Source organism: Stegostoma tigrinum, chromosome 45 (assembly GCF_030684315.1).
Source record: "Stegostoma tigrinum isolate sSteTig4 chromosome 45, sSteTig4.hap1, whole genome shotgun sequence".
NCBI lineage: Eukaryota > Metazoa > Chordata > Chondrichthyes > Orectolobiformes > Stegostomatidae > Stegostoma > Stegostoma tigrinum.
This window is the reverse complement of record NC_081398.1, coordinates 7,733,053-7,758,862: the sequence shown is the minus strand read 5'-3', so window position 1 is coordinate 7,758,862 and position 25,810 is coordinate 7,733,053. Positions and strand designations below refer to the sequence as shown.

General features: G+C 45.5%; 1 protein-coding gene across 1 annotated transcript in view; it reads left to right on the top strand.

Annotated features, from left to right (window-relative positions):
• Positions 1-16,119, top strand: part of LOC125448780 (chloride channel protein ClC-Kb-like) — a 67,098-nt gene extending 50,979 nt beyond the window's left edge. The window contains exons 18-23 of the mRNA XM_048524311.2: positions 651-715; positions 1,142-1,210; positions 2,740-2,778; positions 5,118-5,222; positions 10,643-10,729; positions 15,405-16,119. Coding sequence (XP_048380268.1) covers positions 651-715; positions 1,142-1,210; positions 2,740-2,778; positions 5,118-5,222; positions 10,643-10,729; positions 15,405-15,524 — 485 coding nt within the window. The 3' untranslated portion in view covers positions 15,525-16,119. The remainder of the gene's footprint in view (positions 1-650; positions 716-1,141; positions 1,211-2,739; positions 2,779-5,117; positions 5,223-10,642; positions 10,730-15,404) is intronic.
• Positions 16,120-25,810: the final 9,691 nt, after the last annotated feature.

The following is a 25,810-nucleotide window of genomic DNA, read 5'->3' as shown; positions in this document are numbered from 1 at the left end:
ACTCACCAACCCCTGTATAGAAACCTGCTGGGCAAACTCTTAAGAAGAAAAACAGCTGCAATTACTCCTGTTCTCAATGAGAATGCCAGGACAGCAGGAGGACATTCCAGCCTGCTCTGTCATTCATTTGTCCCAGGGCTGATCGGTATTTTAGCTCCATGTATCTGCCTCACTTCTGTAACACTTACTATACCTTTTACCCAACTACATTCTAACAATCTCACAGAAGCAGGCCTTTCAGCCCATCATGCCTGAACCAGCTCTCCTGATGAGCGTCTCCATTTTGACATTTTCAGTTGACCCTCCAACATCCACACACATTAGAGCGGAAGCTCTAAATTCCCAATCCCTTCTGATTGAAAAACGGTTTTTTGACATCATCCCTGAGTGGTTTGGCTTCAGAATGTCTAGATGTTGCCTTATAGTCTGAACTGCCTCAAAGGGAGAAAGTAATTTCTCTCCATCCATCCTAGCAAATTCAATAATGACCCTAAATGCCCGAATTGGACACATGTGATCTTCAATGCTTGAGGGAACCTGTGTAACCTGTCCTCATTCATTAACCCTTTAAGCTTGCTGACCAGAACTAGACACAGTACTAAATTATTACAAAGGCCACCAACCCCACACTTGTTGGATCTTTATTGCAGATGTCCAACCTCCAGATACCCAGCAGTTCCACCGAGAAGACAACATCTACATTGAGAATGAAGAGGTATGGCACTGGGGGCTTTCCCCACACCCATCCAAGCAGCAACTTCCCATGCCATCTCTGCTGAGCCTCCTCAAAGGGTAACGGGGCTTTGAAGGGGGTGGCCTCCTGGGGCTGTGGTTGCACCTAACCTTGCTCCTGAGGGCTCAATGAGACAGAGCACCGGTCTTCTGTACATTGGCTTCCATTGAGTTACCAGGATGGGAAACCCTTTAAGGGATATGTAAGGGGAACCTGGAGGCTGAGTCTGCCCAGAACAAGCCCTCACCTGGAGGTTATCTCACACCTCGGCGATGGAAGTAATTGTCCCAATCTCCCTCTAAGCAGGGCCTTCTGACAAGGCACAGAAAGGAACAAAGGGCAAACAATATAAGGGAGAGCAGGAGGTTTTTTTAAAAAAAATTCCTCACAAGTCTTTATCTTTGACAGGCCAAAGTGATTCAAGAAATTCGCCCATCAAAATCAAGCAAGCAGAAGAGGTTTCGTTGCTTCACTGTGGTAATGAGGGAGGTTGTTAACTCAGATGGGACTACAGTTCAGGGAGGAATGAGTCTTAATTTCCATCTGGCAGGTCGATCTATTTCCTGCGAGGGGCAGTAACTGGGAGGAGCGCTGTCCTTTGAGTTAAGGGCAGGGAGCTAGTGGTCCACCTGCACTGCCCATTGAAGCCCTGGACTTCACTTGGCTGTGTTGACATTACTGGGGCTCAATGAAAGTTGGGAGACCAGTGGCCTGCAAGGATCTCTCCGTACTGGCCAATCAAACAAGGGCAAAGTAGGTGATTCCCTCGTGGTAGTCTTATGATGCTGGAGGGAGGACCACACTAGAAATTGAACCCACTGCTCCATGTGTCACACCAAGAGTGCAAATGTTTTATTCAGTTACCCAAATGGTCATTTTTTTTTTTGCCTTTATTGCCGTAAACTAGAATAACAGAGACTTTCACCAGACCTTTCCAATAAACTCAAAAGTAGCACATTTACTATAGGTCAGAACTAGTCTTCAAACGAGTGGCAAAACTGTGCAAAGAAGATTTACCAGAATGTTGCCTGGACTGGAGAATTTCAGTAATGAAGACAGATTGGACAATCTAGGGTTGTTTTTCATGGTGAAAAAGAGACAGGGGATCCTGTTTGAGATGTTGAGAATAATGAGGGGCAGAGACAGGGTAGATAAGAAGAGACATTTCACTTTGGTAGAGGGACCAATCCCAGGGGAATAGATTTAAAGTAAGGGGCAGGAGGTTTAGAGGGAGTGTGAGGAAATCATTGTCACCCAGATGATGATGGGAATCTAGAACTCACTGCCTGTCAAGAGTGGGAAAGGCAGAAACTTGTATAACACTTAAGAAGTATTTAGGGGAGGTAATGGCCTGGTTTTATTTTCACTGGACTATAATCCAGAGACTCAGACAACATTCTGGGGACCTGAATTTGAATCCCACTATGGCAGATGGTGGAATTTGAATTCAATAAATATCTGGAAATAAGAGTCTGATGATGACCATGAATTGATTGTCAGGAAAAACGCATCTGGTTCACTAATGCCCTTTAGGGAAGGAAACCTAATAACTATATAACTATAGCAGTGTGGTTGTCTCAGCTACCTTCTGGGCAATTAGGGATGGGCAATAAATGCTGACCAGTGACACCCACATCCATGGATGAATTTTTTAAAAAATGATGTGCACTTGCAATGCCAAGACATACAATACCGTGAGGCCAAGTGCTGGAAAATGAGGTGAGCATAGTTAGGTGATTGTTTTTGACCAGTGCATTCACATTGGGCCAAATGGCCATTTTCTGTGCTGTAGATGTCTATGACTAACCCATTAATGTCCAGAGGTCCATTTTCCAATTCTCATCATCCATAAAAATATGCATTGCTAATTAGTTTGGTCAATTAGTTTGTCCAAACTACGTGCCCCCCTAAAAGCCAGAGGTGAGGAATGGTTTTGAACCTCATAGTGAATGATTGAACAATACTCATTGTCCCAATAAATATTTTCAATTTAACTTCTGTTCCAGGATGGAGAAGAAGTTTTTGACACGATGACCACATGGGAGGTAATGGTGTTTGTATTCAGTAGTGAAGAAAGAGCTAACTTTTATGTAACTTCCATGTCTTTTGAAAACACTTCACAGCATTTTCCTTTTTGTTGTTTGAACTAAGTTGGAAGCAAATTTTGTACATAACAAGATCCAACAAGAATTGAGTGGGAAAGAGTGATGAATTTTGCTTTGATATTGAGTAATATTGTCCAGGAAAGTGGGAGGTCTCTCCCTCCAATAGAGTTTAGAGACTATATTATGCGCACATAGCCGATTTAACAGGGCCACAGTTTTAACAACTTGTCCAAAAGCAGCCACACAGTGCCTCCCCATAGTACCCTAGTGAAATGGCAGCTGAGTGAAACATGCTGAAGTCCTGAGATTTCAGACTCCCCTGACCCAGAGGTGTCAGTGATACTGACCAAGCCAAGAGGGCCACTCAATGGAAGAGAGACTGGACTAATATCAGCTTCACTTCCTGAAACAAAGGGTGTGATAAACCAGGGCCAGGTAGATCAGATCCATACTCACTGTGTGTTATAACTTACCAAACACTGTGAAATTTGAATGGGGAGAGATTCTTTATGGTTAATACTCAAAGGAATGTTCTTCAATCACCTAAACTGAAGAGAATTAATACATTGGTGAATAAGAAGGACGATTTAGGTGCTCCTGAGTGAGTTATTGGAGGTTAACCAGTTAATAACATTCTATTTAACCTCAAAAAGACAGATGGGCCCATTCTGCCTTTTGAGGGTGTTAGTGAGGTTATTGGGTTGAAGGAGTCTCCCACCCTCCTAGGTCTTACAGGCTGAATCAAGGATTTGTTCAGATCTAGTCTCAAACCTTCGTAGGAACAGGAGGCCATTTCGCCCTTCAACCTTTGTTCTGCATTCAGCTAGATCATGGCTGAGTGGTGTTCCAGACAATGTTTCTCTAGGCTGCACATGCTGGGAAGCTCTGTGTGTGTTGGATTCCACTTCTGGAAGCCGCTACCATGCACAAACCTCCAAGGAACATGTGAGGGAATGTTGGTCCTAGCTCCTGTCTCGGTATTGGAACCCTGAATCCTGCTACCCAGTGATAATCGATCAATCTCCGTTTTAACAATTTCAATCAACGCCCAGCCTCAATGTTTCATTTATGAGGACAGAGAGTTCCAGATTTCCATCACCTTTCGAATGCTTCCTTATCTTACCCCAGAATGGCCTGGCTTCAATTTTAAGGCGATTCCCCTTAATCTGGACCTCTTGCCCCACCCACCAGGGGGAGTAATTACCCTTCCTAACAGTACTGTGGCTGTACAGATGCCACAGTGCAAGACGCTGCTCATGCCAACCCAATGGTGCAGCCGTCAATGCCTGTGACAGATGAAAAAGAAATTTAAAATGAATTCCTTCATTTGTCTTAACCGCCATGATTAGGTCACTTTTGCATACAAGGGAATGCGATCCTTGTATTGTAACCCTCACACAATGCAGCCATTCTGTGAGCTGCTCCCTCTCGGGTGTTAACATATCCTTCCTGATGTATAGTGCCTGTTGTGTCCAGGTAACAACTGGCCACAACCAGGTGCCATCAACTCTATGCCTTGGCATTTCAACCTGCCTGAGATAAAGGCCAACAGTCCAATTCTCTTTTACTTTCCTGAATCTGCTCAGGAGCATTTGTGGATGGAGCTTTACTCTGTATCTAACCCTGTGCTATCGCTGTCCTGGGAGTGTTTGATGGGGGACAGTGTGGAAGCTTTACTCTGTATCTAACCCCGTGCTATCGTTGTCCTGGGAGTGTTTGATGGGGGGACAGTGTAGAGGAAGGTTTACTCAGTATCTAACCCCATGCTATTGCTGTCCTGGGAGTGTTTGATGGGGCACAGTGTGGAGGAAGCTTTACTCTGTATCTAACCCCATGCTATTGCTGTCCTGGGAGTGTTTGATGGGGGGGACAGTGTAGAGGAAGCTTTACTCTGTATCTAACCCCATGCTATTGCTGTCCTGGGAGTGTTTGATGGGAACAGTGTAGAGGGAGTTTTGCTCTGTATCTAACCCCGTGCTGTCCCTGTCCTGGGAGTGTTTGATGGGGTCAGTGTAGAGGGAGCTTCACTCTGTATCTAACCCTGTACTGTCCCTGCCCTGGTAGTGTGCTGACAGTGTACAAAGACCTTGAATCTAAGCCATTCCATTCCTGAACATTGATTTTTTTGGGGGATAAAATGCTCACCAATATATTTTTAACACATTGCTTTGATTGATTTAAATAGACTCGCCCCTCCAGTGCAGACTGGAGGCAGCAAACTCCCAGCTTGATTTTGTTTTTTCTAAAGCAAATGTGCAAATCTTCTTGTCTGGGTGCAGGTGGAGAATTGGGAATATGCTCAGCTTCAGGAGGTGCTGAAGTTGGATGAGTGTGTGATTGACCCAGCCCCGTTCAGACTCGTGGAAAAAGAAACCCTATATGAGGTAAGCGCTCATGAGACTGGATTGACCCGAACTGCCCACTGCTGCTCTGATGTCTTGGCTCCCCGTTGGCTCAGTGAGCAGTCATACTGTGTCCAAGTGGAACATGAGCCAACATGGTGCTGGATCCGATCCCCAATCCGCCTGCATGTTTGCCTCACCAACCTCAGTGGGATGCCCCTGGGAGGTATTGTCACATGTCACCACCCTGTGCCCAATTGCTCCTGTCCCTACTGTCCTGCCATTGGTCACCCAACAGGTCCATTCCTCATGGTGTCCCAAACACCCAACGCCTGTTAAAAGACCATGAGATCTCGGAGCAGATTTAGGCTAAATCAGCCCACCAATGGCCCATTTGACCACGGTTGATATGTTTCCCAACCCCATTCTCCTGCCTTCTTCCCGCAACCCTCAATCCCCCTTACTAATCAAGAAGCTATCCATCTCTGTCTTGAAGACAGTCAATGACTTGGCCTCCACAACCCTCTGCAGCAATGAGTTCCACAGAGGCATCCCCTCTGACCGAAGAAATTCCATCTCAACTTGGTTCTAAAGGGTCGGTCTTCACCCTGAGGCTGAGCCCTTAGGTCCTAGTCTCTCCTACTAGTGGAAACATCTCCTTGTCCGCTCTATCCAGGCCTCTAAGTATTCTGTAATTTTCAATGAGATATCTACCACCTTCAAAATTCACTCCCTCCACATCAATGCACAGTGCCAATGTGTGCACTATCTACAAGGTGCCCTCACCATCACTCTTTCGACAGTATCTTCCAAACCTATGATCCCTACTTAGAAGGACAAGGGAAGCAGATGCATGGGCCTGCATGTTTCTAAGCCACACACAATCCTGACTTGGAACTATATTCTTTCCCTTCACTGGGTCAGAATCCTTGAACTCCCTTACAAACAGCACTTAGCTATAACATATGGGCTGCAGTGGTTCATGGATGTGTCTCCCCACGATCTTCACAAGCTTAAACAGGAATGGGCAATAAATGTTAGCCAAGCTCGTGGCACACACATGCTGATTGGAAGGTGGGGTGGGTGAGTGGGTGGGCACAGTGCCTCAGTGGTTAGCACTGCAGCCTCACAGCACCGAGGACTCAAGTTCAATTCCACCTCTGAGAGACCTTGTGGAGTTGGCACATTCTCCCCGTGTCTGAACACAGCAGAAATGAAGAAGGGTCTAGGCTCGAAACGTCAGCTTTCCTGCTCCTCTGATGCTGCCTGGCCTGCTGTGTTCATCCAGCTCTACACCTTGTTATCTCAGATTCTCCAGCATCAGCAGTTCCTACTATCTCCCCGATCTGCATGTGTTTCTTCCAGGTGCTCTGTTTTCCTGTCACAGTCCAAAGATGTGCAGGTTAGGATGGATTGGCCATGCTAAATTGCCCCATAGTGTTCAGGGACGTGCAGAGTAGGTGGATTTGCCATGGGAAAAAGACAGGTTTGTATAATAGGGGATGAGTCTGGGTGGGTGCTCTTCCAAGGGTCAGTGTGGACTCAGTGGGCCAAATGGCTTGCTTCCATGTTGTACGAATTCTAATTATAATTCCGTGAGAAAATGAAATAAAACTTTCTTGGCCGTTCTAAAAGATTTTGATTTAACTGCCCAAACTTTTGTTGATAAAAAAAATCAATTGATTTTAATCTTCAATATACCAAATGACTGAGCATCCACGACCCCCCTGGACAGAGAATTCCAAAGGTTCATTAGTGAAGACGTTACTCCCCATCTTAGTCCAAAATGCCTAACCCTTTACCCCAAGATTGTAACCTTTTAGTTCAAGGTTCTTCAGTCAGAAGATGTATGCTACCTGCATCTGGCCCTCAAACAATTTGAGAAGTTTCCTAGTTTCTTGAGATTTGGAGAATCTCATTAGCTTCTTATCTTTCCAATTACAAGAGACAGCAACAGCATGATCAGGGATACCACTTTAACCAGATCAGCCTCAGGGAAGCAGAGGGTACACACTGCTTGAACAACTGCGCCATGCTTGAAGTGTTTGCCCCTTAGTTTGACTAACTGTCCCAATGCAGCTTAAGGAATCTCCAGGGTGAGCTGGAGCTGTTTTGAGTGCATGAGGGAGTCGCAGGGAAGAGAGATGATAATATTGCAATTCAATTTCATGAGCGCTATCGCTGCACCACCCCATGCCAACTGCGCTCATGGTCTCACATATTGAAATATCATGGTGTCCCTGTTTAATGGGCACGATGTTGAGAGGACTCTGCTTTCAGTTTCCTTTTAGTTCAAAGAGTGGAGGAGGCTTTACTCTATGTCTTACCCTGTGCTGTTCCTGTCCTGGGAGTGTTTGATTAGAGACAGTGTAGAGTCACCTTTACTCTGTATCTAACCCCGTGCTGTTCTTGTCCCTGGGAGTGTTTGATTGGAGACAGTGTAGAGTTAGCTTTACTCTGTATCTAACCCCATGCTGTTCCTGTCCCTAGGAGTGTTTGATGAGGGACAGTGTAGAGAGAGCTTTGTTCTGTATCTAACCCCGTGCTGTTCCTGACCTGGCAGTGTTTGATGGAGGGCAGTGTAGAGGAGGCTTTACTCTGTACCTAACTGCATACTTCCCTTTTCCTGGGAGTGTTTGATGGGGGACTGTGTAGAGGAAGCTTTACTTCCACTTTACATTTAGTTGAAAAGAGTGGAACTATCATGGCAGGTTCTAGATGCTTTTGACAGACAAGGTCTGGCAACCAGAACTGGTATGAGCGAATGAATATTTATTTACTGTTTACACGAGTTACAGTGAGATGGTACAGTGTGACTCCTTCAGAATCTTCTTCTCTGAAATCTCTGTACCACACGATGAGGCATCATCAGATACTGAGGCTGATACACTCTGACTGTTACAGTACAAGGTCATGCTCTGCAAGCCTTGATTTAAATCCCCAAGCCTCACATGTGGGAGTGACAACTTACCACACATAAAATGCCCCTCGTTTTATCTCAAAACAGTCGACCACCTTGGGTTCATTGACTGCTCTCATCAGTAGTATATTGGACCTCAGCATTTTGTTATTCCCAGCATGGGAAGTGCAAATATCAAGACTCGATCCTGCTGGGTGGTTCCCTGGGCAGACTGTGGAAGTCATTTGGCAGAATGCCTCATCAACAGAACTTTCCAACAAGCAACAAGACATCACTTGGCTGGTGGTGAGAAGGGCACTGTCTGTGAGATTCTTCGTGCACATTTGGACTCTCTGTGCCACTGCATGCTATCCTCAAAGTGGCTGCAGGCCTAGCGGAAGAGACAGTCACACAAAGAGACCTTGGGTTGCAGGTTCATAGTTCCTTGAAGGTGGATTCCCAGGTAGACAGGTGAGTGAAGAAGAGAGTTCTGAGGAAGGGTCAACGGACCTGAAATGTTAACTCCGATCTTTTCTTCACAGGTGCTGCCAGACCTGCTGAGCTTTTCCAGCAACTTCTGTTTTTGTTGCCAGTGAAGAAGGCATTTGGTACACTTGCCTTTACTGATTGGTGCATTGAGTATAGCAGTTGGGATGCCATGTTATGGCTGTGCAGGACATTCATTAGGCAACGTCTGGAATACTGCATTCTGGTCTCCCGGCTATAGGGAGGATGTTGTTAAAATTCTGAAGCATTCAAAGGATGTTGCCAGGGTTGGAGGGTTGGAGCTGCAGGGAGAGGATGCGTAGACTGGGGCTATTTTCCAAGGAGTGTTGGAGGCTGAGGGGTGACCTTGTAGAGGTTTATAAAATTATGAGGGGCACGGATAGGGTAAATAGACATGTTTTTTTTCCCCAGGATGGGGTAGGGGAGTCCAAATCTAGAGGGCATAGGTTTAAGGTGAGAGGGGAAAGATTTAAAAGGGGCCTAAGGGCAACTTTCCCACACAGAGGGTGGTGAGAGTATGGAATGAGCTGCCAGAGGAAGTGGTGGAGGCTGGTACAATACAATTTAAACGGCATCTGGATGCGTACATGAATAGGAAGGGTTTAGAGGGATATGGGCCAAATGCTGCCAAATGGGTCTCGATTACTTTAGGATATCTGTTTGGTACGGACTGATGGGTCTGTTTTTGTACTGTACAGCTCTATGACTCTATCTCCATCTGGAATGTGTCTTTGCAAGGAAGGTCAGGACAGAGATTCAGTCGAGGTTTTTGTCAAGGTTTGTCCCAAGCAGCTCCACGATGCAGAGCTCTGTGCTTTACGGTCTGTTCCTTGGGACACACATGGAGACAACTACTGGCTGCACTCAGACAGCCATTCAGTGGGTGAAAGGCACTCTGTGATCTTCCTGAAATTTTTTGGTCTCCAACTGTGAGAAGCTGTCCAGGAACAAGTGTTGCAGGCTGGCAGTTTCCTAGGCCAGGACTTTATTCTGAGGGACCCACTGACCCTTAGGGTAGTCACTGCCAAGGTGTGATGGAGAAAGATCACTTTGAGCCCTAATGTACCTGAGGGGCTGGTAACTTATAGAATCCCTAATGAATGCATATTTTTAATGTACAATTGTATAGCTGGATCACAGCACAATAGACTGCACTCTGCTCAACTCAGGAAAGCATAATTTTATTGTATTTTCCACAATGTCCAAATTGATATGTTTTGAACTGTACTTACAGAAATTTCATGAATGAAGTATATTTTTGCGAAAAAGAGTTATTTTACAATGTACCTCACAGTGGAGCCTGCACCCCTGCGTGTGTCTTTTTCAGGCCAGTCTACAACATCACTGTAACTATGGGATAAAGGTGATGGATTTTTGTCAGGGTATACATTAAGAATGTAGGAGCAGGTGTTGGCAATTCAGTCCCTCGAGCCTGTTCTGCTGTTTAATACAGTCATCACTGATCTCACCTTGGCCCCAATTCCACTTTCCCACTTGCTCCCCATAGCTCTTCAATCTGTTACTAATTAATCGAGGGCACAGCGTTGCCAACTTGCATCAATATGTTGTGAAACTAGCGTCCAGGTGCTTTACTCAAGTGCTACCTACCAAAACAGTTGGGAAAGATGGTGAAAAACTGGAGGTTTCAAGAAGAAGAGAGAGTTGGAAGAGTTTCGAAAGGAAATTCCAGAGTCCAGGGCCCCAGGCAGCTGAAGGCATGGCTGCCAACAGTGGAACGAGAATGGCTGTGAGGCTAGAACCGGAGAGATTTCGTCAGGGGAAGTGGCTTTTGTGGAGGTGGGAGAAATTGCGGAGATAGCAAGGTGATTAAGTGAAGGTCGGAGTAAGCCAATCCAGGTCGGTTGGGGGTGATGGATGAAAGGGACTTGATATGAACACAGTGTAGCAGCAGAGATGTGGAAGTTATGGTTTATATAAGGTGGAAGCTACAAAAGTGTTGGAGACGCAAACATCAAGACTCAACTTGTGTGACACCAAGCTCTGTTTATCTGTTCTTTTTAAAATGAAATGAATAAAATTACACCTTTACTTGCAGTGTTACGACCTCTTCAATCTGCTGGGACTGCGGATAGCTTATGTGACATCAACTGGAAGACTTGTTGGTGTCGTTGCTCTGAAAGAGGTAAGGGAAGGCTGAAATCTGTATGCTGCATTTCTCAGGGACTTTCCTCTCATCCAGTTGGTTCAAAATCATTGGGATTCGCAAAAATCAAATACTTGCATTTATATATCACCTTTCACAATCTCTGGAGCCCCCGGAGGGCTTTACAGTGGCCACCCATGAGGTGCTTCATTGCTGCAGTGTGTGAAGCAGAGCAGGCAGTTTACACACAGCAAGATCTCAGAAACAACTGTGCAATATTGACAAGATCAGTCATGACTGATGCTGATACAGAAGTATAGGATTGGCCACTTATTTGCTCTTCTTTCAACTAGCAGCTAGAAGATTGTTTATTTATGACTATCTCAGAGACTAGGCAGGGCTCTCCATTTAACATCTTAGGCAGGAGCAGCAATTCCACAACAGGACTGTCAGCCTTGATGTTGTGCTCAAGTCATAGAGTCAGACAGCATGGAAACAGATCCTGTGGTCCAACCAGTCCATGCTGAATATAATCCCAAACTAAACTAGTACCATTTGCCTGCATTTGGCCCACATCCCGCTGAACCTTTCCAATCCATGTGTCTGTTTTAAATATTGTAACTATACTCACATCCACCACTTCCTCTGGCATTGCACATAGAGTCAGGGAGATGTACAGCATGGAAACAGACCCTTTGATCCAATTCATCCATGCCGACCAGGTATCCTAAATTAATCAAATCCCATTTGATTGCATTTGGCCCCTATCCCTCTAGACCCTTCTGATTCATATACCCATCCAGATGCCTTTTAAATGTTTTAATTGTACCAGCCTCCACCACTTCCTAGTTCATTCCATACACGCACCACTCTCTGCATGAAAAAATTACCCCTTAGGTCCCTTTTAAATCTTTCCCCTCTCACCTTAAACCTATGTCCCCTAGTTCTGGACTGCCCCACCCTGGGAAAAAGACCTTGACTATTCAACCTACCCATGACCCACATGATTTTATAAACCTTGAAAAGATCACCTCTCAGCCGCCGATGCTCCAGATAAAATCCTCCATGCCTATTCAGCCCCTCCCTAAAGTTCAAACCCTCCAGTCCTGGCAACATATGAATCAGAGATAGTGAATCACTCAGTGTAAAAAAAATTGCCTCTCTTTCTCCTCCCACCTTAAAAAGATGCCCCTAGTTTTGAACTCCCCCACCCTGGGGAAATACACTTGCTATTCACCTTACCAATTGCCCTCATTTTATAAACCTCTAAAATCACCCCTCCAATGCTCCAGTGACAAAAGTCCCAGCCTATTTTTATAACTCAAACCCTCCATTCCTGGCAACATTCTGGTAAATTTTCTCTGAAACCTCTCCAATTTAATAATATCCTTCCCACAGAAGGGCGACCAGAACTGAGTCTTTGGAGTGGGACTCAAACACAACCACCTGCCTCAGAGGGAAATGTGTTACCCGCTTAAATACAGCTAAGATCCTAAGACAGGCAGAACACAGTCCAATATACTGCTAGAAGCTGTGGACATTCCTACACAGGGACCAATGCTCTGCAGGCAAAATGACCACGTCCAGGTGCCTCCTCTGGATTAAACAAAAGTGTGGGTGACAGTATTCACCCAGTATGTTCTCAATGGGTATTGCCTCAATCAATCAGAGTTAACCCGCCAAACCAATCAGCATCCTTTTCTCATGCAGTAGAAATTGTTTCTCCCTGTGAAATTTTGCATTCTTACATTTGTCCTGAGTACAAGTTTCATATTTGAATCAAATCTTTGGGAGACAGATCAGAATTGTTTTGAGATGACCTTAGGGTTGGTGATAGCGAATTGATCAGGACTGACATTCACAACATAATTTCAAAACCAAATGACAGGCTTGCACTGTGGGATAGTTGTGACTGCATCTAGATATATTGCAGTTAATTTAAATTACACACAGTTCTGCAGCCTGCTCTCTGATCTTCCCACAGCACTCCCTGTGAGGAGATGTGCAGGAGTGTCACACAACCTGGGATCAAGCTATCCCGTCCCTGAAAATTGATCATTCAAGGTCAGCCCAATATTACCAGCTAATATTACAGCTATAAAATACCAAATGGCTTTTGTTCAACCTTCTTTCCATGTCATGTCCAGCATAGTTCATAAATCCACAGAAACTAATCAGGTATTTCGTGACAGACCTGTCCCCAGTAATACTGTACCCCAGTGTAATACAGTGACAGACCTGCCCCATTAGTATTGTACCCCCGTGTTATACAGTGACAGACCTGCCCCATTAGTACTGTACCCCAGTGTTATACAGTGACAGACCTATCCCCAGTAGTACTGTAACCTAGTGTTATACAATGACAGACCTGTCCCAGTAATACTGTACCCCAGTGTAATACAGTGACAGACCTGCCCCATTAGTATTGTACCCCCGTGTTATACAGTGACAGACCTGCCCCATTAGTACTGTACCCCAGTGTTATACAGTGACAGACCTGTCCCCAGTAATACTGTACCCCAGTGTTATACAGTGACAGACCTGCCCCATTAGTACTGTACCACAGTGTAATACAGTGACAGACCTGCCCCATTAGTACTGCACCACAGTGTAATACAGTGACAGACCTGCCCCATTAGTACTGTATTCCCAGTGTTATACAGTGACAGACCTGTCCCCAGTAATACTGTATCCCAGTGTTATACAGTGACAGACCTGCCCCATTAGTACTGTACCACAGTGTAATACAGTGACAGACCTGCCCCATTAGTACTGTATTCCCAGTGTTATACAGTGACAGACCTGCCCCATTAGTACTGTACCCCAGTGTAATACAGTGACAGACCTGCCCCATTAGTACTGTAACCCAGTGTTATACAGTGACAGACCCTGTCTCCACCGGTACTGTACCCCAGTGTTATACAGTGACAGACCTGCCCCATTAGTACTGTACCCCAGTGTTATACAGTGACAGACCTGTCCCCAGTAATACTGTACCCCAGTGTTATACAGTGACAGACCTGCCCCATTAGTACTGTACCCCAGTGTAATACAGTGACAGACCTGCCCCATTAGTACTGTATCCCAGTGTTATACAGTGACAGACCTGCCCCATTAGTACTGTACCCCAGTGTAATACAGTGACAGACCCTGTCCCCACCAGTACTGTAACCCAGTGTTATACAGTGACAGACCCTGTCCCCCACCGGTACTGTACCCCAGTGTAATACAGTGACAGACCTGCCCCATTAGTACTGTACCCCAGTGTAATACAGTGACAGACCTGTCCCCAGTAATACTGTACCCCAGTGTAATACAGTGACAGACCCTGTCCCCACCAGTACTGTAACCTAGTGTTATACAGTGACAGATCCTGTCCCCCACCGGTACTGTACCCCAGTGTAATACAGTGACAGACCTGCCCCATTAGTACTGTACCCCAGTGTAATACAGTGACAGACCTGTCCCCAGTAATACTGTACCCCAGTGTTACACAGTGACAGACCTGTCCCCACCAGCACTGTACCCCAGTGTTATACAGTGACAGACCTGTCCCCCACCGGTACTGTACCCCAGTGTAATACAGTGACAGACCTGTCCCCAGTAATACTGTACCCCAGTGTTATACAGTGACAGACCTGCCCCATTAGTACTGTACCCCAGTGTAATACAGTGACAGACCTGCCCCATTAGTACTGTATCCCAGTGTTATACAGTGACAGACCGGTCCCCAGTAATACTGTAACCCAGTGCTATACAGTGACAGACCCTGTCCCCACCAGTACTGTACCCCAGTGTAATACAGTGACAGACCTGCCCCATTAGTACTGTATCCCAGTGTTATACAGTGACAGACCGGTCCCCAGTAATACTGTACCCCAGTGTAATACAGTGACAGACCTCTCCCACCAGTACTGTACCCCAGTGTTATACAGTGACAGACCTGTCCCAGTAATATTGTACCCCAGTGTTATACAGTGACAGACCTGCCCCATTAGTACTGTACCCCAGTGTAATACAGTGACAGACCTGCCCCATTAGTACTGTATCCCAGTGTTATACAGTGACAGACCTGTCCCCAGTAATACTGTAACCCAGTGTTATACAGTGACAGACCCTGTCCCCACCAGTATTGTACCCCAGTGTTATACAGTGACAGACCTGTCCCCCACCGGTACTGTACCCCAGTGTAATACAGTGACAGACCTGCCCCATTAGTACTGTACCCCAGTGTAATACAGTGACAGACCTGTCCCCAGTAATACTGTACCCCAGTGTTATACAGTGACAGACCTGTCCCCACCAGCACTGTACCCCAGTGTTATACAGTGACAGACCTGTCCCCCACCGGTAATGTACCCCAGTGTAATACAGTGACAGACCTGTCCCCAGTAATACTGTAACCCAGTGTTACACAGTGACAACCTGTCCCCAGTAGTACTGTACCCCAGTGTTATACAGTGACAGACCTGTCCCCAGTAGTACTGTACCCCAGTGTTATACAGTGACAGACCTGTCCCACCAGTACTATACCCCAGTGTTATACAGTGACAGACCTGTCCCCACCGTTACTGTACCCCAGTGTTTAAGGATGACAGACCTGTCCCCACCAGTACTCTATCCCCGGTGTTATACAGTGACAGACCTGTCCCCACCGGTACTGTACTATGTAGACTGCTGCTACTTGCTGTGACTCTCTTGTGCTTCCATACAGCTGAAAGCAGCAGTTGAAAGCTGTGTCAAGGGGACTTCCACCCGGGGGAGCTCGTCCAAGGAGGAGGACCTGTCTCAGAACGTCACCCTCATTCACAACGAAGGTGCCAAGGAGTGCTGAAGGTCAAATGAACTTGTCAATGAACCGATGTTGGAATCTCCCTCCAAGCCATGCCTCAATGTGAACACTGCTTGAGTGATAACTGTGCTTCCCCATTGACAGAAGCCACTGCCAAAACAGCTAAAGAAAACCATGTGTAAATGGATCCACCACTTGCCTGTTGCATTCCACCCAACTACCATCTCCCCATCCGTGATTCCCCCAGTGCAGGGGTCTGGAATAGAATCATAGATTCTTTACAGTGTGGAAGCAGGCGATTCGATCCATCAAGTCCAAAGAGCATCCCACCCAGACCCACCCCTCTATCCTATCCAAGTAACTGTGCATTTCCCATTGCTAACCCATCTAGCCTACATATCCCTGGACACTATGGGCAATTTAGCATGATCAATCCGCCCTAACCTATACATTGTTGGACTGTGAGAGGAAGCTGGAGCACCTGGAGCAAACCCATGCAGACTCCACACAGGCAGTTGCCCGAGCGTGGAATTGAACCCAGGTCCCTGGCAGTGAGACAGCAGAACTAACCACTGAACCAACATGTCACCAATGCTGCATCTCCCATTTCAGTCCTCGGCTCACAACAAACATGCCTCCAGCCGGCGCAGTCTGAGTGCTGATGCTTTCCTCTCTGCATGACACGAGAGATGCTTTATTAAGATAATAAAATGTGAGGCTGGATGAACGTCAGCTTTTGTGCTCCTGAGATGCTGCTGGGCCTGCTGTGTTCATCCAGCCTCACATTTTATTATCTTGGATTCTCCAGCATCTGCAGTTCCCATTATCACGGATGCTTTATTAAGATGCTTTTGTGGTGCCTGCTGTTCTCAGTTCTGCCACACGGTGACACTGTTTCTCCATTCGGCTCTTGATTCACTGCTGCAGAAAGCACAGCTAAATTATATCATTGAATTCAGTGGCCAATGGGGCAAAGACTCTCCGCTGGATGGTGCCACACTTTGCACCAAAGGAAAACGGTTGTGGTCTTTGGAGGTCAGTTGTCTCCGTCCCATTGCTGCAGGAGTTGCTCAGGTTAGAGTCCCATCTTCAGCTTCTCCATCAGTGACCTTCCTACCAGTTCTGAGGGTGGGTGTCTTCAGCAGACGATCATACACAGTGTTCAGTTCAAAATCCCAGTTATAGAAACAGTCCACGCATGACAAGACGCAATCAATATCCAGGCCTGGGCCAACAGGAAGCCAATAACATTTGTGCCACACAAGTGCTTGGCAATGACCATCTCCAACAGAGAATCTAATCATTGCCCCCTTGACGTTCAATGGCATTGTTGTCATTGAATCCTCCATTATCAGCATCCTGGGGGTTACCATTGACCAGAAGCTGAACTGGACGAACCATATACATACTACAGCTACAGGAACAGATCAGAAGCTGGTGAGTGTGCACTGAATAATTTACCTTCTGATTCTCAGTCCACCATCCGAGCATCACACTGACATTCTCACACGGGTAAAAATCACCCACACAGAAAGTTGGGAATATAGACTGTGTTTTTGGAGAGGGGCAGTTGGAGGGTTTCCTTGATTCTCTAAGAGTCCAGGGTTCAGGACAGAATTTCCAAATGAAGGCATTGTGAATTGCATGTCCAGGTTGTGTGGGACTGAGCTACAAGCAGTTATGGTGCAATCATTTAGCATGGCAGGAAGCCATTTGGTCTATCGTGCCTGTACTGGCCCTTTGCAAGATCTTTCTAATTGCACTGAAGGCAGTTTGGCAAAAGTTCATTTGGCTGCCTGCTGGGGTGAAGGGCTACACGGAACTGTTGTGTAGGGTTGGGCCTGTACACATTGGGGTTTAGAAAAGTGGGAGACGGTCCTTTGAAACACACAAGATTCTGAGTGAGCTTGACAGGATAGGTGCTGTCTCCCCTTCGTTGCATGAGAGTAGGACACAGTTTTCAAAACAAGGGCTCTCTCACTTTTGCGATGGAGATAGAAGAAATTTCTTCACAACGGGTGGTTAATATTTTTGTTTCATTTGTTCAGGAGATGTGGCCAACGCTAGCTATGCCTGCACTTATTCCCATCCAATTGCTGTCTTCTTAGTCGTCTGCAGTCCTTAAAGGGGTAGGGACACTCACATAGTGTTGTTAGGGAGAGAGTTCCTGTTTGACACAACAGTAAACAAGCACTGAAATGGTTCCAAACTTCTCTTCTGTAGAGCTTTCTACAGACCAGTCGAGGCTGAGTCATGGGTTATATTCAAAGCCGAGTTAAACAGATTGTTGCTGGACGGGGGAGTTAAGGATTAATGTGGGACCAACAAGACAGTGGAGTTGAGGCCACAACCAGATGAGCCACAGTCAGAAAGAACAGTGGAACAAGGCACTGCATTAATTATTGTGACTGCCAAAATAGCCAATACAATGCTCACCAACTCCTTTTTCAGTGAATTGAGGACCAGCTCACCAGTGCACCTGTTGACAACAGTGTGCCAACTAATGACTTAGAAACAGGTTGGGTTTTGCAGAAAAGCTCCATAGCAATCAGTCTACTTATTTTCCAGAAGGGAATTCCAGGACTTGTCACCCAGTGACACTGAAGGACCGTGTATGGCTTGGAGGGGAACCTGCAGTTGTGGTACATCTGCTGCTCTTGTCTTTCTAGGTTATAAGAGGTTGCATGTTTGGAATTTGGTGATGAAGGAGCCACTGTGAATTTCAGCAGTGCATGCTGGAAGTGGTACACACTGCTGGTACTGTGCATCGGTGGTGGGGGGACTGGATGTGGTGCTAATCAAGTGGGCTGCTTCATCCTCAACAGAGTTGTATAGAACAGAAACAGACCCTTCGGTCCAACTCATCCATGCCAACCAGATAGCCTAAATTTATCTAGTCCCATTGTCAGCATTTAGCCCACATTCATGTCTCCGCCTCTTCCTCTGGCAGCTCATTCCATACATGCACCACCCTCTACATGAGAAAGTTGTCCTTTAGGTCTCTTTAAAATCTTTTCCCTCTATCCTTAAACCTACACTGTCTAGTTTTGGACTACCCCACTCTGGGGAAAAGGTCCTTGGCTATTTATAATAACCATGCCCCTCATGATTTTATAGATGTCTAATAAGGTCAGCCCTCCAATGCTCCGGGGAAAATAGCCCCAGCGTATTTGGCCTCTCCCTATAGCTCAAACCCTCCAGTCCTGGTAACATCCAGGCAAGTGGGGATTATTCCATCATATTCCTGACATTGTCTCGTAGATGGTGGGCTTTTGGGAAGACACGTAGTTTACACACAGCAGGATTCCCAACCTCTGACCTGCACTTATTGTCACAGTATCTGTACTGAATGTTTAGTTAGGTTTCTGACCAATACTAAACTCAGTCCGACCCCCAGGATGCCAACAGTTGGAGATCAAGTAATGGTAATACGTTTGAACATTAAGAGGATGTGACTTGTGTTGACAGAGCTGTCCTTACCTGGTCTGGCCTGACATAACACGCAGCAGTGTGGTTGACCAAAATTGGTGGTACAGTGGACAATGAAGAACGTTATCTAAGATTACAAAGAGATGGTGGTTGCTCAGGTCAGTGGGCTGAGGAGTGGCAGATGGAGTTTAATTTGGATAAATGTGAGGTATTGCATTTTGGTAAAACAAACCAGGGCAGGATTTATACAATAGGTAGGTAGTTTTGTAGAACATGGAGACTCAGGGGTTCAGGTACATAATTCTTTGAAATTTGTGTTGCAGGTAGACAGGTTGATTAAGAAGAAGCACTCTTGCCTGCATTGCTTAGACCTTTGAGTATAGGAGTTGGGACCTCTTGTTGGGGTTGTACAAGATTTTGGTGAGGCCACTTCTGGAGTACTGTGTACATTTCTGGTCACTCTGTTACAAGAGGATATTATTAAATTGGAGAGGCTTCAGAAAAGCTGGGGGGATGGGGGGTTTGAGTATAAAAGTAGGCTGGGACTTTTTTTTTACTGGAGCATAAAACATTGAGGTGTGACCTTATAAAGGTTTATAACATCATGAAGGGCATAGATAAGGTGAACAGCAAGGGTCTTTTAACTATGGTGGGGTGTTCAAAAGTAGGTGGAATATTTTTAGGGTAAGATGAGAAAGTTTTAAAAAGGACTTTTTAACACAGAAAGCAGTTTATAAAATGAACTGCCAGAGGAAGTGGTGGATGCAGGTACAGTTAAAACATTTAAAAGAGATTTGGGTAAGTACATGAACGAGGAATGGTTCAAAAGGATATGGGCCAAATGCAGGCAAGTGGGTCTAATTGAATAGTGAACGTGGATTAGATGGACTGAAGGGTCTGTTTCCATGCTGTATGACTTCGTGACTCCTGACAGTCCTTTCAAATGACCCAGCCAGCCACTCAGTTAGAGGTCATCTAGGAACCAGCTGACCTTACCAGTGATGTTCACATCCTAAAAGAATTAAAGACAAGTCACGTGGCCTTTTCTTTTGGGTGTGGGCATATTTGGAGGCCAAGTTGACTGTGGTGATTCCTTTTCAGTCTTGTTTAGGAAAGACACAAATCTCCAGATGTGTGTCAGGCAGTTCCGGGGTACAGGTTTCAGTTCCTTGCTCTCCTCCTGGATTTGACTGTTTTGAGTTGTCACATAGTGTGGGTGCTTTAAAAAATGTGTCGCTGATCTCAAAGAGCCTTCAGGAAGGTATTGGGCATTGTCCTCTCTGGGTGTGAGCAGGAAGGCATATGGGAACATAACTGATCAATCAGACTTACCTTCAAAGCCCTCGATAAAGCCCAAGGCCAGAAATAAGTGCTGCCGGTTGAAGCAGAGCCTGGGTCATTCCACTGATGCCCTTGTCTGCGCTCTAAATGTGGAGGCAAGCTACATTAAGCACTGACCTGAAGGAATGTCATTGCATTTGTCCACAACTGCCAGAGGCAGTCATGTGCTGGCACTCTGCCAATTGATAATGGGGACGAAGGTGTACTGTTAATCTTGGGAGTCAGCAGGAATTATAACCCTGAGGCTCATTAAAAGTCCCAAGAGTGTGCCCTCCTCTCCAAAAAAAGAATCTGCTATTGATGCTGCCATTGATAGCATCACCCTCATCTTAAGTGATAAGCTGCCACTTGGACTGCTGTTAGAAGGTGTGCTCCATGTCTAGATGCAGTCATTCTTATCTCACTGCAGATGTCCAAGGGTTTTGCCACTTCACAGTGAGTTAGATAGAATCCACCGTTGCTTTGAACTTGCCATCACAATGTGAAGGAATACTTTGCATCGAAGAGGCTAAAAGGCTCCAGAATCCGACTGGATTGTGGAGATACAAGAAGGGTTTGGAGTCCGTCTGTAACCTGAGTCAGACGCTATTGCAGTGTTAATGTGTCAACTCTGTCATGAGAGATAGCTGAGGCTTTAAATCAGTCAAAGACCTGACCAGTTATTCTCCTGTATTATGTTACCTAGCTGAGCAACTTGGTTGAGTTCTGTATGTGTTTATGTTCTGAAGCTCTGTGCTTCCAATGAGGCTTCAGGAATGAAACTGGGTCTCTAATTCTGTCCGCAAACCTCAGAAAATTCTCTTTACAGATTTGTTGCTTTCTTCTGTCTATCCTTGTCTCTCTCCCCATCTGCCTGTTGGTCTCAAAGAGGCCTACAGCACTGAAAAAGACCCTTCAGCCCATTGTAAACTGCCTGCCTGTCTTTGTGCGTCTCTCTCTGTGTTTCTCCAGCTATGTATCTCTCTGCTTCTCAGTCTAGCTTGCTACCATTTCCTTTTCTCAGCATTTCTCCCTTCACTATGCTTATCTTTCTCTAGCTCAATCTCACTCTGCCCCCTCTGTCAATTCTCTCTCTCCTTTATCTGTCTTGCATTTTTTCCCTGTCTTCCATTGAAACTTACACTGTCTTTTCCTATCGCTATATTTCACTGTAAGTTTATTTCGCGCTGTGCAGATTGATGAATCAGCACATAGGGGCTGTTTAACCAGATACCACTTGTCGACTCTGTCCTTGGGCCTCTACTGTTTGTAATTTTTATTAATGACTTGGACGAGGGAATTGAAGGATGGGTCAGCAAGTTTGCAGACGACACAAAGGTCGGAGGTGTCGTTGACAGTGTAGAGGGCTGTTGTAGGCTGCAGCGGGACATTGACAGGATGCAGAGATGGCCTGAGAGGTGGCAGATGGAGTTCAACCTGGATAAATGCGAGGTGATGCATTTTGGAAGGTCGAATTTGAAAGCTGAGTACAGGATTAAGGATAGGATTCTTGGCAGCGTGGAGGAACAGAGGGATCTTGGTGTGCAGATACATAGATCCCTTAAAATGGCCACCCAAGTGGACAGGGTTGTTAAGAAAGCATATGGTGTTTTGGCTTTCATTAACAGGGGGATTGAGTTTAAGAGTCGTGAGATCTTGTTGCAGCTCTATAAAACTTTGGTTAGACCGCACTTGGAATACTGCGTCCAGTTCTGGGCGCCCTATTATAGGAAAGATGTGGATGCTTTGGAGAGGGTTCAGAGGAGGTTTACCAGGATGCTGCCTGGACTGGAGGGCTTATCTTATGAAGAGAGGTTGACTGAGCTCGGTCTCTTTTCATTGGAGAAAAGGAGGAGGAGAGGGGACCTAATTGAGGTATACAAGATAATGAGAGGCATAGATAGAGTCGATAGCCAGAGACTATTTCCCAGGGCAGAAATGGCTAGCACGAGGGGTCATAGTTTTAAGCTGGTTGGTGGAAAGTATAGAGGGGATGTCAGAGGCAGGTTCTTTACGCAGAGAGTTGTGAGAGCATGGAATGCGTTGCCAGCAGCAGTTGTGGAAGCAAGGTCATTGGGGTCATTTAAGAGACTGCTGGACATGCATATGGTCACAGAAATTTGAGGGTGCATCCATGAGGATCAATGGTCGGCACAACATTGTGGGCTGAAGGGCCTGTTCTGTGCTGTACTGTTCTATGTTCTATGTTCTATATAGAGTCAGAGAGGTCAGCAGTACAGAGGAAGATGTTTTGGCCCATCGGGTCTGCAGTAGTGACAAACAAAACCATGTGTTAGAACAGTTGAATGTAACTGCAGCAAAGCCATCCAGTGAAAGGATCATTTTCCAGCAAAATGCAGTAGGGAATAGTTACATAATACAAAGTTCAAGTGTAGAGTCAATCCCATTCCCTTTGGCAGTGGAGTTCCAGGCATGGTGGATGCTGAAGAGCACAATCTATCATCATAATTATTTTACCGTTTTGCAACCTCGAGATGTACAAGACCTTGATTGGTTAATAAAAATATATTTAAATATGTAAAATGATATTGGTTTAGCTGTCATTAAAGAAGACGAACATTATTTAATTTTTCATTAAATAATAATTGCTGAATTAGGCGCAACATCAAGGGAAAAAGGGCCTGTTCTGCACTGTATTGTTCTATGTTCTATAAAATGGTAATCTGTAATAGTGTGAAATAAAATGGACAAGAAGGACCTCTTTCCCTTAGCAGGGAAAATCATTAGCCAGTAAACCTTTAACAGCACGATAGTCACTGGCTGGGCCAGCATCTATTGCCTATTAATCTGTGATTGCTCTTCAGAAGGTGATGATGAAGTGCCTTCTTAAAAAGCTGTGGCCCATTTGATAATAGGAACACATACAATGCTGCCAGGGAGAGAGTTCCAGGATTTTGACCCAGTCACAGTGAAGGAACAGCAACGTATTTCCAAGTCAGGATGATGTGGCTCAGAGGGGAACCTGCAGGGGGTGGTGTTCCTATGCATCTGCTGCCCTTGTCCTTCTAGATGGTAGAAGTCATGGACTGGAAAGTGCTGTCAAATGAGCCTGGGTAAGTTGCTAAATGCATCATTTTGACGGCACACACTACTGCCACCATATGTCAATGGTGGAGCGGATGTTTGTGGATGTGGTGCAATAAAGCGGGGGCTGCTTTGTCCCTGGATGGTGTGTGCCTTCTAAAGTGTTGTTGGAGCTGTGTTCACCCAGGCAAGTGGAGAGTATCCCATCACACTCCTGACTTACACCTTGTGGATGTTGACCAGGCTTCAAGGAGTCAGAAGGTGAATCAGCTCAGGATTATGAGAGTTTGGTAGCCTCAGTATTTATGTTGGTGGACCAATTCAGTTTTGGTGATAGATTTAAAGTAATTAGAGTAAACATTAGAGGAGATTTGAGGAGAAATGTTGCTCCTGGAGGTTGTTAGGGATCTGGAACACAATGTCCAAAAAGGTGACTGAGGCAGGAACCCTCCATTTAAAAAGTGCTTGGATATTTACTTTCGCTGTTATAACCTAAAGGGATATGGGAACAAGACTGGGAGTTGGGTCAGGTTGGATAGCCTCTGTACCTTGGACTTTCTGCGTTTCCATATTACAACCAGAAAATAACGGACAGAAACAACAACACAGGAGGGAATGGGTGGTGTGGGATAGGATGGTTGCAGGTAGCAAAGTAAGTTTTATCAGAGTGGATTTAATAAAAGAATCCCTCTCAAAGCAAGATGTTTATCTGATAATCATGTTCTCAGTAATCCGGATTCCACTGCAGCATTTTCTAAACCTGTGCAAATCATGTTTTATTAACCTTTTGCAGATATTGCATTTATCTGCCTCCTATCAGCTTGACCACAGGACCAGGAGTAACCTCTCAAACCTGTTCCCCCATTCACTGGTTGATCTGCCACTAACATTATTAACCTAAGTTAGCTCCTCGTACCACAAAAATCTATCATAGTTTTACAGGAACTTCAGCAGCAGAGCAGGCCATTCAGCCCATGGTGTCCCTCCCGTTTTTTTATGCTCCATTTGAGCCTCCTCCCAGCTTCACACATCTAAATCTATCACCCTAATTCTAATCACATGCTTGACTCCTTTTCCACTGAAATGCAACTAAGCTATTTGCCTCAACCACTTCCTGTGGGAGTGAGCGTCACATTTTGACTGGTCTCTGGGGTATTGTTTATTTCCAAAATATACTTTATTCATAAAAATATCTTGATATATATACACATACACATAGTTACTGAAGCAATTCGGTTCTGTTACAGTAGCACATGAGGAAACAAACAAACATTGTGGTTTGTCTATCTTGCAAACAAACCTAAGGCATTTCTTACTTGTACAAGATTATATTTACTTACGTTTGAGGCCCCAGGAATTGAGGGGTGTAGTGATAGTGGTGGAGGAGGTTCTCCATAACTGAATGGACTCCCATTTGTCTTTGGCAGAAAGTCCTTAGACAATGGTCTTTCGCCACTGCGCCTTGCTGGCAGCTGCCCCACAGCTTACCACATCAATGGAGCTGAGGTGGAGATGGTCAAAAGCATCAGGTTCCTAGGAGTGATGATCATCAACAATTTGTCCTGGACCACCCATGTTGATGCAATGGTCAAGGAGGCACATCAACACTCTTCTTCCCCAGGAGCTAAGGAAATTCAACGTGTCTCACCAATTTTTACAGAAAGCATTCTATCTGGATGCATAATGGCTTGGTACTGCAGCTGCTCTGCCTAGGACTGTTAGAAACTTCAGAGAGTTGTGAACACAGCCCCGACCATCACACAGGCCAACCTTTCATCAGTTGACCACATCTACACTTCCCGTTGCCACAGAAAGGCAGTGAATATAATCAAAGACCCCTCCCACCCCAGTTATAATCTCTTCAAGTCTCTTCTGTCAGGCAGAAGATACAAAAGTTTAAGCATTGGTACCAACAGATTCAAGAACAGCTTCTTCCCCGCAGTTATTAGAATGGACCTCTCAAATTTCAAGTCTAATGTTGATCTTGCTTTTAGTACACCTTCTTTGCAGCTGTAACTTTGTAGCCCTTGCCCTGTTCAATCACCCTATCATCTTCGTATCTTTGTATTGTATGATCTCCCTGTACTGTATGCAAAACAAAACTTTTCACTATACTTAGGTACATATGACAATTATGAATCAAATCAAACCTTACAGCAACCCTCAGCACATAGTCCTGGACCTTGGAATGTGCCAGTCCACAAAACTTGGTCGAGATCAATTCCTTGCTCTAGAAGACCAACAAGTTTCAGGTAGACCAAAGAGTATCTTTCACAAAGTTGATAGTCTTCCAGGCGCAGTTGATGTTTGGTTCAATGTGCACTGAAGAGACGGTACAGCACAGAGTCCTGCTTGGGACGAACCACTGCATCTCTCTCCAGACTTCCTTTGCAAAGGCACATTCCAGAGAAGGTGTATAGCTGTCTCTAACTACTCCCACCCCCAACACAGCTGTTTTGAGGGCAGCATGTGGTGGTGCAGAGAGTTGGGGTGTAAAAGAAGGGCCACACAGGTAATGCCCTTCACACCACCTA